This window comes from Rhodamnia argentea, chromosome 9 (assembly GCF_020921035.1).
Source record: "Rhodamnia argentea isolate NSW1041297 chromosome 9, ASM2092103v1, whole genome shotgun sequence".
Lineage (NCBI taxonomy): Eukaryota > Viridiplantae > Streptophyta > Magnoliopsida > Myrtales > Myrtaceae > Rhodamnia > Rhodamnia argentea.
In genome coordinates, this window is record NC_063158.1 from 790,639 (window position 1) to 806,744 (window position 16,106).

The 16,106-nt window shown below is 38.0% G+C and overlaps 1 protein-coding gene across 3 annotated transcripts; it reads right to left on the minus strand.

Moving 5' to 3' along the window:
- Positions 1–1,237: 1,237 nt before the first annotated feature.
- LOC115740839 (ubiquitin carboxyl-terminal hydrolase 9-like) lies at positions 1,238–11,863 on the minus strand. 3 transcript variants are annotated; one of them, XM_048285819.1, is made up of 14 exons: positions 11,734–11,863; positions 11,303–11,473; positions 10,406–10,657; positions 8,285–8,429; positions 8,091–8,150; positions 7,785–7,880; positions 6,444–6,833; positions 6,207–6,347; positions 5,300–5,470; positions 4,357–4,614; positions 4,033–4,178; positions 2,677–3,222; positions 2,293–2,563; positions 1,238–1,902 (listed from the first exon to the last, which is right to left on the minus strand). In XM_048285819.1, exons 2-14 carry the CDS (start codon positions 11,452–11,454, stop codon positions 1,738–1,740), a joined length of 2,793 nt encoding a protein of 930 aa, XP_048141776.1. In that variant the 5' UTR covers positions 11,455–11,473; positions 11,734–11,863; the 3' UTR covers positions 1,238–1,737. The 3 variants fall into 3 exon arrangements, with proteins under 3 accessions (XP_048141776.1, XP_048141775.1, XP_030530314.1); XM_048285818.1 differs by having other exon boundaries at positions 11,303–11,492; positions 11,732–11,757; XM_030674454.2 differs by lacking the exon at positions 11,734–11,863 and having other exon boundaries at positions 11,303–11,720.
- Between the last annotated feature and the right edge of the window lie 4,243 nt (positions 11,864–16,106).

A 16,106-nucleotide genomic window follows, 5' to 3' on the forward strand; every position in this document is an offset into this window, starting at 1 on the left:
ATTGCGTCAAAATTCAAAGATCATATGATATTGTAAACGAGAACGCGTGTTTTCCAAACGTGGCATTCATTTGCCACAATGAGAATGTGGGTCCCGCAGATATGGTTCATTACCCACAAAAGATGTCCGGTCGTGGGTCACGGTGGTGTCAAACATTAGGAAAACAGAAAAAAAAAAAAAATGGAGCTGATGAAGTCCATTATGGTAATGGAGGAGGAGGCACATATGCAAACATTACATCCAGCTAGATGAACATATTTGCAGCGTCGTTGATTACGAAATTATCCAGACCTAGCTGTCTTCAGATATTTTATGATTTGTACCCGCTGACCAGTCGTCAAATTGTAATAATTGATGGGGAGGCAATCGGAATATGGGCTCGTCTTATATAATAGGGAATCATTAGCGACGGAACAAATCATTAGTGAGATTGTCATTGATCATCAAAAGCATTGGAGCTGCGCTTGTCATGTCTATTAGCCGAAACAGTTCCCGGTTTGGAGGGGCGTGAGAGGCAAAAGAAAGTCAGCTTTCCGAGGCCAATAATTTGAAAATCTTTCCAATGTTTGAGGGCAATTTCTCATTAACCCACAAATCATCAATGAAGTGAAAGCGATTCGGGTCGGGGCGACTTTTAAGGAGAAAAGAGTCGAACGACAGAGATCCTTGCACATGCAACGAAAGCCAGACCAAATCAGAGATGCTTTCGGTGATTTTAACATTACTCTATTTGCCTTATTAACACGGTTGGGAAATTTCAGTTATCTTTATAAAAAAACAAAAAAAGAATTGACGGCAGTGAAGAAAGTCACATTGGATACCTTCTCCGAAATCAGTTACTCCCAGTTTTTATCTATTTATCAGAATTACTCTCAGTTTCCAAAAGTTTTACTTTTGACGTGTGTCATTGCATTACTTGGCTCCATTGACTTCTGTCACGCCATTGATGTCCGTATCGAACCCTAATTATCATCCTGAGATTTATGCCACTACGGCCGTTTGAATGGGTAATCTTTCCAAGAGTCAACTATCCAACGAACGATGTTCACATGTTTGGAAAGAATATTGTCGATAAATTCAGTAAAGATAGCTTCCAGTTCTTCAATGTGTTCATGCATTCACAACCACAGCAGCCTTGGGAGTTTTGCCCTTGAATTATTTCGTGCGATATATAATGACTACTTTCGGATTGAACTACCATTATACGAATCGTCTGGATCGTACTATTATATGAATCGGAGTAGGACACCGAATCGAACCACTATTACGGAAGGTTATATAGAGATGGGAGATGTAGATAGCAATTACAATTTGCCGCACAATTTGGACAGTAAGTCTAAAGAAGATGGCCAGGACAATGCCCATAAATACAGGCATAACCCATCAGCACAACGAAATGAACCTCGTAAGACCATGAGCTGATATCCCTCCTCAAAATAATTATGAATACTCGCGAAGATACATCCAAAAAATGCCCTGCTGCCACCGGCTACTATCGACCAAGTTTCGCAACATCTCTGAATCTGCAAGACTCTGTCCGTCTCCATTGCTCCACCTTTTCTCATCTCCCAAAAAAAATAAATTCCTAGACCTGCTTCTTTCAAGGTCCTCCTTCCAGCCCAGGTGCTTGCAGCTGAGCCGAGCGCAGAATGCTAGGAGGAAACCAGCTTGTCAATGGAACTAGTGAATCCTCGGAACCATGCAACAACAAACAACAAAGTTGCTGTAAATCAGCATTCAAGAGCGCATATGACTGCGCGATGTCTCTCCCACTCTGACTCCCGAGTCTGTCTTTACTCTCTGGTAGAACAACAAATAAGCAGCTGAAGTCCTTACATCAGCTTCACTAACTGGAGAAACGTGGCTATCGTCGAAGTGGTACCATCTGTTCTCATCGATCAGCTGTGCAATTTGACCAACAATATCAGTACGTCTAGTTCCACTTGAAAAGAGACATGATCAACGTGGTAATGAAGAAAGAAAATCGGATAGCCTTTCAAGATTGAGGGAATGATGCGAACTGGGTGGCACGATGGAAACGACTTTGGTGCATTTCAAGATTGAGGGAATGATGCGAACTGGGTGGCACGATGGAAACGACTTTGGTGCATTTCCAAAGCAGACACATTTTTTAAGTTAAAAGGATATATTTAAGCATTATTAATTAGGAAAACAGAATAACTCTGTACCATACCAAATGGCAGAATTTGTATGATGAATAGAATAAAAGAGCTGTCTGATTCTATCGGGTCAAAATGCATGACATGTAAAACTTCTAAGTACATAGCTTACCTTGGCATATGCAGTGTAGTGCCCACCACCTAATCCACCGTAATGGTTGCTGACTGCATAGAGTCCGTACACGTGTGATTGCCCATCATTGCTTTTCACGTATTTGGTTAAATCAAGATTGTGAATGGGAAAATTCACAAACGTGTCGAGTTTATTTTTCAGGTATCTGCTGTACGAGAATCTTTTCAAGTGAACCACGAGAATGTCTGGCAACTTCCACAAATCTAGCTTCTTAGTAGCTTGTCTATGTTCTTTGCAACCAGGGCAGTACCTACACAGACAATTTTCAAGATGCCACATTAGGCTAGACCTTCACAGGAGACTAGCTGGCAATGTAGAACAGTAAATACATTGTCAAAACTTCACTAAGTTCCAGATACATACCACATGTCATCAGGGCCAAGCGGTTCTTCCTTCAAGAATGCATCTAAGCATGAAAAGAGAGAAATAGCTTCCTGCCGGGTCTTCTTTACTGTGAACCCGCTCTTGTGAACCTCAGGTAGATCCGTAAGGTAGCTTGCATCATATAGTTCAAGCTCCCTCTGAGTCCAATCCAGCATAATCTTCACAGTTTGACCAGATATTACAGTATCCCTACGTATGGGTTTGTGGTTTGCACCTCTATCATCGACCAAAGAAATCTGGAAAGATGGTAGCTCGCTTGATGAATCATCCTCTTCCATTTCGTCGTTCCCTGGCCCAGACTGGCCATTGCTGCTACTAGACGATTCCTCTCTATCTTTGGAAACAAAGCTACTTTCCTTTTCAGAACTACTTTTAGAAGGAGGATATACTCTTCTCAAAGGTGACAACACTTTGCCAAGAGCTCCAAGTATATCCTCTCCGCACAACGAGTCCTTTGCTAAATACATAACCAGAGGTGTTCCAGATAACTTACTCTCATGGCTCTTGAGTGTGTCTGGCACAACCCTATGGAAAGAATCCGCCAGCAATTAGCAATTTAATAAAAAACAAAAAGAAATTAATATACCATACGGATAGCGCTGACTGGAAAACATGCAAAACGCCAAGAGGCAGAGAACTCACCACATGCGGCGGCACTAAATCTGATTCAGCAAATTTAAGGATACAATCATGAAAGAAAATCCTCTAAGAGGATTAAAAGTATCACCTAAAACTACTACATTATAGACTTTAGCATTAAGACTATACGTCATTGGGAACAAAAAGCAACTCCATAGAGCCAGAAAACATCGTCAATGATACGACATCAAAAGGTTGACAGCATACTGCTCAAATCCGCGCTGGCTAATGCACCTAAACCTGATTTGAACGGGTATTTTGATGCCCCCAAGCACAAACAGAAAACAGGGCATGAAAAACGATCAGAAGAGAATAAATTAAGTCTAGATTTGTCCCCTCAAATTGCTCTGCTTTTCTTTTTTCTTTCTCTGGCATGACACTCAAATTTGATTGCGATGCAGTCTTCAAACATGCCAGTTTTTCCTAGTCTCCATTAATTTCATTGTTTGAGATGCAGAAACATACATGCAATAGAATGTTCACGCGGCATAGGAAGTAGGTCCAGTGGTTTCCAAAAGAAATGTAACTGACCAATTTAGAACAAGTTACCAATTTTTAAGGGTCACATAGCACATAAATTTAAGTTTGAGGACCACCAATCACATCAACAATGCAAGTTGCCACTCTCAACTGTCATACAGACATAATTGCAGATTTCACTAGGATGTAATCTTCCACAGCACCAATGTGCCTCACCTTTCCAGCCAGCGATGAGTAATTTCTACTTTTGTTCTCCCTGCCGCTACTTTAGGGAGTCTATATGCCACAATGTAATCCTCATCCTTAATTGATGATAAATCTGAAGAGTGGTCCAAATATCGGTAAATCCTGTGTTCATAGACCTGAAATTGAAAATGCAACACCTTAACCAATGAACAAAACTGAAGAATTATGCCCAGAAAAAAAATTAAAAACACATGCACAGATCCATGGATACACAAATTCACCCACAACACGCCCATAAATAAACAGAGACTCCTTATAGATGAATGAGGCCGCACCAAAAGAGGATCAGTTTACCTCAGCAAGCAGAAGACATTCATCAGCCCTAAGGCAGCATGCAGCCCCCAATCTCTGGGTAAGATCTTTACAACAACCATGTTTAGGCATGGTAACAGTATATGGCATTGGCAGAGCACTTCCATCACCAAAAAACATAGTCACTGTCATTGTCCGGGTAACACTTGAAGGTAGTGGCAGTGTTAGGTACATAAAGGGGTCAAACGTTATTGAGATCTTGCCACATACAGGGCAAACCAACGTTGATTTATATTGACCCTGACAATTTCACCACACAAATACACAGTGAGCAAAAATAAAAGCGAAATGACCAAGATATGCTCCGAAAGAAAATTTAAGGCCATTCCTCAAATTAATAACAAATCCACAAATACATGGGTATTAAGTCAATGTACTCAAGAAGCAAGCAACAGAGGGTACAGGAATGATGAAGTTTCAATCTAGCTTTGAAGAGGTCAACAAGAAAGATAAATAAATTGAACATCAGGTGCATTTTAATTCACGAAAGTGGAGACTGTGATGCATGGAAATTCCTATAGATTTCAGTGGACGCAAGTTGTAGAGATAAACTACCATTCTTGGGCACAGATCTAGTAACTACCAGTCCTGGTAGAGTGGCAAGAAACAAAGTCAAAAACACACAACTGTTCAAAAATCGTAGAAATGCCCTCAACTGTTACCTTAATTACCCGATAAACTCCCTAGTTTGAGAACACAAGAATTACTCCTATTTTGGGCAATCAACAAAGCTACTAATAACAAGTGCCATCATGTAATGCCATCAATTTTGCGATCAACATGCCTTAAGACACTGAACTCAACCATTCGAATGCCACGTATCGTAGACCTACAGAACCACAGAATAACCTATACCAGCACTAAATTACTATGTTAGACATTCATCAGAGAAAGAAAACAAATGCACCTATGCAACACTCTTTACCTGGCAAACATCAACAATTATTGAATCGTTCCTGGCCATATGATACTTCCACGATTCATCAGCAACTTCTTGGTCTGGGCGGCCATCCGAATCCTTTGCCTCAATATAAGGCTTTTTCTTCACACGATTCAAGTCCTCATGTAGCCCATCCAATAAGAATGCAAGAAGTTCCTATGGAGCAAAAATATTATAAAAATTTAATAATAGCAAAAGGCATGAGAGAGAGGGGTAATCGGAAGTACATTAAGGGCACGCATGGTAACACTTCAGAAATTCCATTTCTTTGCCGGAAGTCCATCTCGCGGAGAAATGTGTTTGATAAAAACATGATCAAAGTAGAAATCTGTTTGGTAAAAAAATTGACTTCTGATAGGATTTTTCACTTATGGCAAGATTTTTCACTTTCTGAAAGGATTTTTGGCCAATTTTGAGAAGTAAAAAATCTTGACTTCTCGGCTCCCGAATGACTTCTTCAACCACACCCGCCTCCGTCGACCACCGTTGCTGTGACCGCCGGCCGCCGACCACAGTCGCCGCGGCCCACCGTTGCCGACTGCCGCCGCCGCCCACCACCGCGACCACCGCCGTCACCTCCGCCAACCACCGTTGCTATGACTGGCGGCCACCGACCACAGCTGCCGCCAAACACCGCCGCCGATCGCCGCCAACTGCCGCCACCGCCGCCGCCCACCCCGCCGACCCCCGCAGCCGAAGATTTTGTTAATATGTTTCAAAAGTAGAAATTTTCAATGGTTATCAAACGAATTTTTCTGATCGGAGGTCAATCTAGAGCATAAGTAAAAAAAATCAACTTCTACTTTCGAGGAGAAGTAGAGAAATCAACTTCTGATCAGAAGTTGATTTCTCATGGAGAAGTGTTTTCATGAGCGCCCCAAACATTAGTTACCTGAGAATCATGCTGGTTGTAACCACTAAATTGAGGAGCAAATCTAGCAAGTTTTCCCTTGAAAGCACGTGGGGCAATTGTAGTCCTCCCTGATGACCACAATTTTCGTAACAACTCACCAAATGCAAGGGCAAGCTCACCCTGCAAAGATGACTTATGTCAGTTTTGGTATAATAGGATAGAACATTCTGAGACAACCATGGAAAACATGCAGATAAAATAAGGACGGAGACCCACGCGCATTCCCAATGGATTTTCCATGTTCATATCCTCAGTGTAGTCTTGCAGGAAATACTCAACAATAGGGGTAGTATGGACCAAACATTGGATGGCACTGTTCATGAAGCATGTGTTTCCTAGATTCTGCAAACCTGCTAAACCTCCCCTTTCTCCTTTATTGGCAGAATTCAGTACATCATACCCATCCTCTGTATTAGAGCTTGATGAACTCAATCCACTTCTCTGATAAAAATTATACCCTGATGAATGACCATTCGACATGGTTGGCCCCCCTGCGATGGTCATAGATGACCTAGAAGGCTCAAGCACTACCAATGCCAAATCATTTCGGGTTGAATCCATGCCATTTCGAGATTGAGAAACTCCAACTTGCACCTCTAGGAGAATCTGCAAAAGCAAAATAGGAACATAATTGCCAAATACCCATAAATTTAAAACAGAATGAACAGGGAAAACCCCTGCAATTCACCTGCCTATAAGAGCACACAAATTTTACGAATAGTTACTTCATCATCAGCAGGAAACTGCAAAGGGTACAAAATGCAAATTCTCTTTTAGGTTGTATCCTCAAATATTTCACCTGATAATATGAAACCCATAGACCATTGAAGATACGAGTCCAAAGTGACAAATCTCAAATCTCGAGATTTCAAATATGAATACCAAAGTTAATTATCTCGCAAATATTAAGGAAGGAGACATGTTCTGCTAAAAATGAAATTACAATCTTTAATTAGTTGGCTCAAATGTTTACACTGTAATAACATATCGCAAAAACATATAACTAGTTGCACAATGGTGAAGATTAAAAAAAAATATAGATCAGATTCACTGTTTCACATTTAACTTAAAGTTCCAGCTGCGCATTTCTTTGGGACCACATCTTGTAGGAATATGACCTCCGTTTCTAACAAGTTCCAGTGTCTCCTCAAGTACAAACAGAATTAAGCAAATCAACCCTATAAACTTAGAATAGCAAGGGAAAACGCGATTGACTGTCACAGAAGTTGCGCTACCAAGCAAGCTTGCTTGCTATCTTGACAGCATATTAATTACCTTATGCGATTATTCTACTGCCAAGTCAAGATTCATATACTAAGGTAATGTGTAAGACACTGATAGTGCAACATTGAGTATGAGTGCCTACAGCATCAAAACAGCTATTCCAAATCAATTTCAGAAACCACATTAAGGTCACTCTGGATACAAATTAACCATGACAGATCAAAGAAATAACAGTTGTTATAGCCAATAAGTCCATATAACACCATTCTTGACTATAGAATTAAAATAAGCATCGATATCAACAAGACAAAGCCAAATTGCCTAAGTACTCACATCTTGGTCCATCTGCAAATTTTCTTCCTCCAGGGTCTTGTTCGAGCGGTCTAACAATGCAGTCTTCTGCTTATCAAAGTAGTCCCAAATATTAACCTGCCATTTCACGTAAAACAAGAAATTTTGGAAACAACAATTAAAAGACAACCTTTAATTAGGTAAATATCAAAGAGCATGCAGAGACATAATTAACAAATAGTAGGACGGCAAAAGACAGATATTGAGGTGCTTGAGATACAAACATATAAAACTGTACGTGTGCGCTTGCATGAGAGAGAGAGAGAGAGAGAGAGAGCAACTATATACCTTTGCCATTTCCACTTTTCTGAGTATGCATACCTTCCCATATAGGTCATGTGTAGAAGCCTGAAACCCAGAAAACCAATTAGACCCTGCATGTCTAAACTAATTTTCATTCTTAAGGAAGGTCAGAATGAATGGGAAAAATAACTTTCCTAAGCAAATAAGATCTCAGACCAAACACATATGTTAAGGAATACCTTTCTGCTTATTCTTATAATTGATTGGCTGTTATCTCTCGAATCAATCAACTTTAGACAAAGCAAATAAACCTCCACACTATAACTCTTGTTATGATAACCTTGCGAAATCATCTTTCTAGGTAAAGCAGGCCCTCCTTTATACCTATAAGATGGAAGAGAAAAAAGTGAGAAGTTGCAGGTGGTGTTTAACAGTTGAACATATCCTTACAATGAGCACATCCACCACAACAACGATTTAAAAAGTAACCATGCCCCTGAAACATTTTGGGGAACAAGATCTAAGAATGTATTCTTTGAGGCAAGCATGTACAAGTGAGGAGTACAAGGACTGAGTATAAAGCTAGAAAGAGCCGCAGATGCTTTCAAACAATGATGATCATCGAACAGGGATCACTAACAGAACCATCACATTAAATAGAAAATCCACAAATGGAAATCAATCAAATAGTAGAAACCCACTATTTTGTTGCTCATATCTATTTGTTGCTTGTTTCTGTTTTCTACTTTTAGATACCTAGTACCAATACTCGTTTCAAGGTGAAACACCTATGACAACAACAAAGCATGTTCGGGAGATTAATGATAGCAAAAGCCATTGCAATTGCTGTTTTATGCATTCTACACATCCATGTTGTTGTGAATAAGCTAGGGAAAGAGGAAAAAAGAAATCAGACAATTAGATTAGGATTCAGAGCTCACAGACATAGAACAAGAATTCGTTTATTTGCAGCAAGTTCAGGGCGTACTTGGAACAATAATTCGACAGAAAATGAGATATTTAGTTTCGTGTCATTAAAATAGAGATAGGAAAAAGAGAGATCCTTGATTTCAGCATGCTATAGCCATGTTAAATTAAATGCATGTTAGGACAAAACGGAAAAGGGGCAAAATGGTGTATAATAGACTTAAACTTTGCAAGGTTGTAAATCGGTGCCAAGACAAGGAAGATAAATCATCCTTTAATTTTATTAATTTATAGCTATTTTGCTTCAATCTTTTCTATCGAAAAGAAAAAATGGAAGATTTAATTACAATTAGAAATACGATTTTCTATCTTTATCCATGGATCCTTTACTAATACTTTATTAAATTGGAAGTATTAATCCAACAAAAAAAATTATGTTTCGCAATTAAATGATCCAAATTTTCAATTTTTAATTGATCCTTGGATACAAATCACGAGAATGTATATTCTTCCTCGAATCTCTCGTTGAGAGGTAAAGGATTAAATCCTAACACAAGATCCACCTAGAGGGCAACTAAATTTTAACAGCAGAACACATATTGGAGGTCTAGGGAGGACCAATTAGTGGCAGCCTATTGAAACTATATTTTAAGTGAACTGGTTGGTGTACTCATGCCTTCTCAGGTTCATATGAGACAGCGAAAGGTGTCATTTTTTATCATTTTCTTCTTAAGATACAAAAGCTTTATTTACAGACAGACAAGGAGAGAATTGCTCGACAAAGCAGATAAAGTCCGTGAAACTAAATCTACCAATCCAAAAGAGACTTTCCTATTCTTACAAAAAGGCTTATTCAAGATAATTATATTAGGACACCACTACACTCTAGTGAACAGATCATGTGTGTCTTCAGAGACACTTTACTTCACTCTATACATCCAAAATTCATTCTTTAACTGATCCACTCAGAGGACGAAGTTAATGACATGTATACGTCCAAAGAGAAGAATGCCATTAGATCCCTTAACATAAGGTTTAGCACAAACAATTTATGGGAATGAATATAAATTCCATCAATTCTCATTAGTAATCTAAGTTCAGAGATGCTTATACTTCACTCTATACATCCAAAATTCATTCTTTAACTGATCCACTCAGAGGACGAAGTTAATGACATGCATACATCCAAAGAGAAGAATGCCATTAGATCCCTTAACAGAAGGTTTACCACAAACAATTTATGGGAATGAATAGAAATTTCATCAATTTTCAGTAGTAATCTAAGATCATGTACTCTCCATCAATATTTCTACATATTCTCCCCCTTATGTCATGAGATATCCAATAACATTCAAAGTACAAAATTACATATCATGATGTAGCAAATGGAACCTATATCATGCACAAAATTGTTTAGATGACAAGGTCATTACCAACCAAAGAGCTTTCCCCAAACTTGTTGAGGAACCAAAACATAATCCCTCCCCTCTTCCAGCATTCTACGAAGCTCTAAATGATCACCCTCACAATGCTCATCAGAAATTATGTCAGAATTATCAATAGGCCCAGGTCTCTCAGCCATCTCTGATGAAACCACTTTCAATCTCTGAGAATCCAAAGAAGGCTCATCTGCCAAGTACTGGTCATTATTTTGTCCAACATACTTCTGCCAACTACTATACCACCTACAAAAGGAAAATAAGAAAAAAAAAATCATGGATCATCCGCATATAAAAGGCAAGTCCACATCCACACTATCAATGGCACAACTTTGCATGATGATGCAACTGCTAGAACAGCACAATGGAAACCATGTGTTAGAAGGAGAAACACATGCTCATCCAACCTGCCACAAACCACCTTAATGGAAGTAGAACATAGGAATTAACTGCTGACAAAATAGGGAACCAATCCACAAGATCATGTTCATCTTCCCATTGGGATTACAGAACTTCCACAAGAAGACAGGCAGCAAAAGGCCTCAGACAAAACTGGGTGTCTCAGTTTCAAAAGGCAACTATCTTCAACTTCCGTCAGACAGTACACAGTGAGCAAATAAAACCCAATAAGAAAACCTAAGGTTCCGTGAAAAAGTTCCGCATCAGGCAATCTACTCTTCCAATTAAAACCATCACTTCACAACCAACTTGGCTGCATCGCTTGTGCAAAACACCTAACACTCGTACAAAGCCACAATTAACAACCAAAGCCCGAGTAACAAACCACTTGCTGTAATTGTCGTGATATGAAGCATGCTAAGAACAAAGATTTGAGATGAAAGGCACCAGAACTAAACAAAACAGCACGACAACGTCAACAAGCATTAATACCTATTAGAAACGACGTAGTAAACGTTGCCTTCTTTCAGATTGTCCTCCGATTTGCAGGTCAACTCCTCAACGATGCGCTTCTCTTCATCCGGAGGAACCGGTAAGCAACTCGCCCCATTGTCCATCATGAAACCCGTATCGGGAATCGTCATAATCGACACCTACCACCACCTACAACAAAGCTAAAAAAGGAAACCAATCGATCAACTTCTGCTTGAATCGGCTACGATACCCGACGTGCTCACATCGCTCGAGCAAATCGAAGGCGCGCGGAGCAATGGAATGCGATCGAGAGGATCAGATCGCGCGACGTGGTCGCCAAGCGAGTAAAGCCGGATCGAATCAAATTGAAGCGGAGAGGAAGGAACCCTAGACCGAAGGAAGAAGCAACAATGATCCGCCAGAGAGAGAGAGAGAGAGAGAAATCTCACCTTCTTTTCCAACGATCGTCTTCTTCGTCGTCGTCCTGAATTTTATGACTTCTTTTCGCTCTAACTTTTTCTTCTAGATTGCTCGTGTGCTGCGCTCCTCTTTTATAGCCTCCTCGGATAAAACTTTGAGACCGCGTCGGTCCCATGAAATTTTTTTGGAGCTCGAGTCGGGTAAAAAAAAACATGTTTTACTCTTCGTATTCTCCACAAAAAAAAAAAAAAAATGGTGAATTAAAATCGAAATCAAATTGCTCTACCGACCAAACTACTAATGACTGGGTCGGTTACTTGTCCGACTCCAACTCCAATAGATGAATTTCGAACCTAAACGGAACTCCAAACAAATTGAAAAAAAGAAAGGAGAAACCATACGTACATACAAGAAATTACCCGGCGGGAATCGTTATATTTTTCTTGCGAAAAATATAACGCTAACATTCATTGGACGTGATGTTCGAAGTATTCTTTAACGTTCGTTGCAGCTCTTCTTATTTGATTTAACGAGAAAGAAAGTTGGGAAGATTCCAAATAATGGTCGAAAGTGGATTTTATTTCAAATAAGAACTTGAAGTGCTCAAATAGCTTCAAAGAAGAGTCGGGTTGAATGGCATTTTCATCATTTACTTTTTTTTATATTTTTTTCCTTTTCTATTTTTCTCTTCTCCTTTCCTTTTCTTTTTTTTTCTTTTTTCTATTCCCTCTGCCCTCTCCTCCCTACCCTCGCCTTTTGCCCAACCTTCGCCCTCGCCTGAGGCCAGTAATTGTCGGGGGATGGGAGGGGAAAGAAAAAGAAATCAAAAGAAAAAGGGAAGGAAAAGAAAAGAAAAAATTCAATAAATAAATGACGAAAATGCCATTCGGTTAGGCTCTTCTTTGAAACGAATTAAACACTTCAGACCTCTATTTGGAATTTTCTCAAAAAAGTCACTACATGGATCTAAATTATTGCGAGATGTGCAATCTAGTCCATTAATTTTGCATAACAAGACCAAATTAGTCCATACTATTTGCAAGTTTTCATAATTACACTATTTCATAGATTTAATTTTTTTTATCATTCCAGTACATATCCTAAATTTAAAAAAAAAAGGGTGGGGTTATTTCCACTTCCATTTTGGCTAACGCACTCTTTTCATCCAGTTAACCTACCAAAATAGCCTCCTCTCTCCCTCTCTCCCTCTCTCTCTCTTTTCAATTTATTATTTCCTTTTTATCACGCTAATCCACAAAACTACCATTATTTCTATCATCTCTCATTAATTTCACAATATATATGCTCCAGTATGCCCATGAAGATATCAATCAACCAAATCTTATTATTTTTCCTAGAGAATGTTATCAATTTTAATTTACGATCTCATATTTTCATTCACAAGAAATTTGTATTTATGGAAGATTACAAACACACGATTAAGTGCTTTTTGTCTAAATAGTATGAGTGAAACTATATTTCAAAGTCGAAAATCAAAATTCAATTTAATTACTGAGCCGATCTTGATAAAAAAAATGAAAAATAAAAAAGGATCAAAATATGGAAAATGTTAATTTGTTAAAGCATGATCAAATGTCAAATATACTTATATTTTGACCACATCTAAATATTAACAAATGATAAATAAATAAATGAAAAAAAGAAAAAAAATGAAACTTCTTACTATACAACTCATGTTACGGAGAAGGTAATTAATATCGATTGTAAATGCAATCTCGTAACAAATGGATTAAAACTTTAAAATATGCTTAAACTTTCCCTAGACAATCTTATGCGAGTTTGAAAGTGCAGAATGTGTAAATAAATCTTCAACCCCATCTTATAATTCAGATTAAAATATGAAAAGCTAAAAAAGAAGCACAATTCACGGTGTTTAACATTATAAACCTACAAATATATTACGAAAAATCACTCAAAATGTCTAAATCTACTAGATAATTATATTGAGTTATAATTTTTAACTTTGAAACAAAGTTTCCCTCATGCTCTTTCATAAAATAAAAATAAAAAAAGGCAGTTAATTATGTGTTCATAACTAAAAGTTTCTAACATGTTATATAACTTTGTAATTAAAAAAATGAGACCATGAATTAAAACTAACAACTTTTTCTAGGCAAAGTGATAAAATGATGCATCATAAGATGATATTTTATTGGATGTAATTTATTGTCAAATTGATAATATAAGAGAAAATAGAAATAAAGGCATTTATATTGGTTAGCATGATTAAAAAAGAAACAATAAATGAAAGAAAGAGAAGGGTATTTCGGTTTGTTAATTAAAAAAAGGAGTGGTTCAGCCAAAACGGGGTGAAAACAGTGCCGCCCTAAAGAAAATACCATCTTTTTATCATATATTATGTTATTGGTCTTCACAAAGATTACGACAGGTTTCATTTAAATACCTTTCATCGATCTCATGATCTCTATAATTGTAAAGTTAAAACCCTTTAGAATTGTACTAGGTTAATGTTCTTACTATTTTAATTATTTCAATGAGAAAAGATGTAACAACCCGAGGACCTTTCCCCTTATCAACCTGTTTATAATTTTCCTTAACCATTTTTTTTCTTAGTTTCTGCCAACCTTTTATTTTTAATGGTGAGCGTATTGAACTAGCAGGCACAACAACATTTATATATAAACACACATAATTTTATATAAGCATCAATATATCTTACGTCATCATATATTCTCCCATTTACTTTTTATAAATAAAATATGAAGGCGATTAAATACTCGTTCTCATACTCCACCTCTCTCAGTTACTATCACCCACATCTTCGAGAATTCACATCGACAACATCGCTCGGGCAATATGCATATGAGTGGACTTGCCAAACAGAGGAGCTCAAGGTGGTTCTATCAATTTCTTGAAAAATAAATGAATGAGCGAGCAGCCTAGTAAATGAAATTACTAGACCTAAAGCGGGAATGTCAACTTTATACTCAACAAAGCTATCATGTTATCCATTATAAATATGAGCACGAATCTTCATTTTGAATCATCAAATGCGTGGAATCTACCACACTACTTTTGTTCATATGCCATGAGTACATCAATTCATGCAATTCACATCAAAGAGCCATTTCTAGCTAGCCAATTTATTATGCCTATCTAGGCCATAAATATTTGTCTATCTGGGCTATAATTAGTAAGACGTCTCCCCGGAACGCTTACTTGTGGGTTCAACGTCATCAAATGGTAAACATCTCGCAAAATCACCTTCACGGGAACGGTTGTTCAATATACTCACAACACGAACCCTTGAAACTTTAAGGAAACATTGTCTATCCTGGCCATAATTACCTATCCGGGCCATAGTAATTGTCTATCCGGGCCATACGTTGCTCCTCGGATGATCCATATAAACACATTTTTACAAGCGCATGCATCAAATCATTTTAATGCAAGAAAATATCTTCGTGGCTTGATGCAATAACACTCATGTCGCATACGAAATGCACACAATTCATGTTAATCTAATGTAATACTTCGTTTAAGTAACAAACAGACATTACCGCGTTAGATCTAGTAATCTCATTTACTTATACCTGGACTATTTTATTCCACGATGAATAAAACAAGAAGAGAGGAAAGAGATGGCGGTGTGGAGCGGTGCGGCGATGGCTTGAGACAGCGTAGGTGTGTGAGATGTGGGAAAGATAAAGAGTCGGCAGTAAGGAGAGAAAAGGGAGAGAAAGAGGAGATAGTTGGAACTTTGAGAAGACCCCTCCCCTATTTATAGTGGTTTTCCAACTTATTCCCAAAGTTTCTATTTTTTTAACTTTTTTCTCAAGTTTTGACTTTTTCCAACTTATTCCCCAAGTTTTGACTTTTTCAAACTTGTTCTCCAAGTTTCTAATGTGAACTACATTTATTACATCTAGATTATATAATTTCTACATTGTGAACTCATTTGACTTTGTAATTGAAGGTGACATTAATCTTGCCCTAGCATTAGTTACTAGAAAGCGACATCAATCTTTATCCGTTAGCGAACCGACTTGCGGTTAACTTATATGTCCTTAATTGACTTATATATATTACTTCAACAAATATTACCGTGTTATTTTCTAAAAAATTCCTTGAAAACTTCTTAAATAAATCAAGTAATAGTTTCTTCAAGAAACTTCGAGATACTTCCTCGAGAAGTTACCGAATAGCTTCTTTGAGAAGCTTCGGAATAGCTTCCTCGAGAAGTTACACGATAGCTTCCTCGAGAAGTTACTTGATAACTTCCTCGAGAAGCTTTGAAATAGCTTCCTCGTGAAGTTCTTGGATAGCTACCTCGAGAAGCTTCGGAATTACTTTCTTGAGAAGATACAAGATAGCTTCCTTGGCAGGCCAAAAATTAACTTCTTTAAGAAGTTTTAAGATT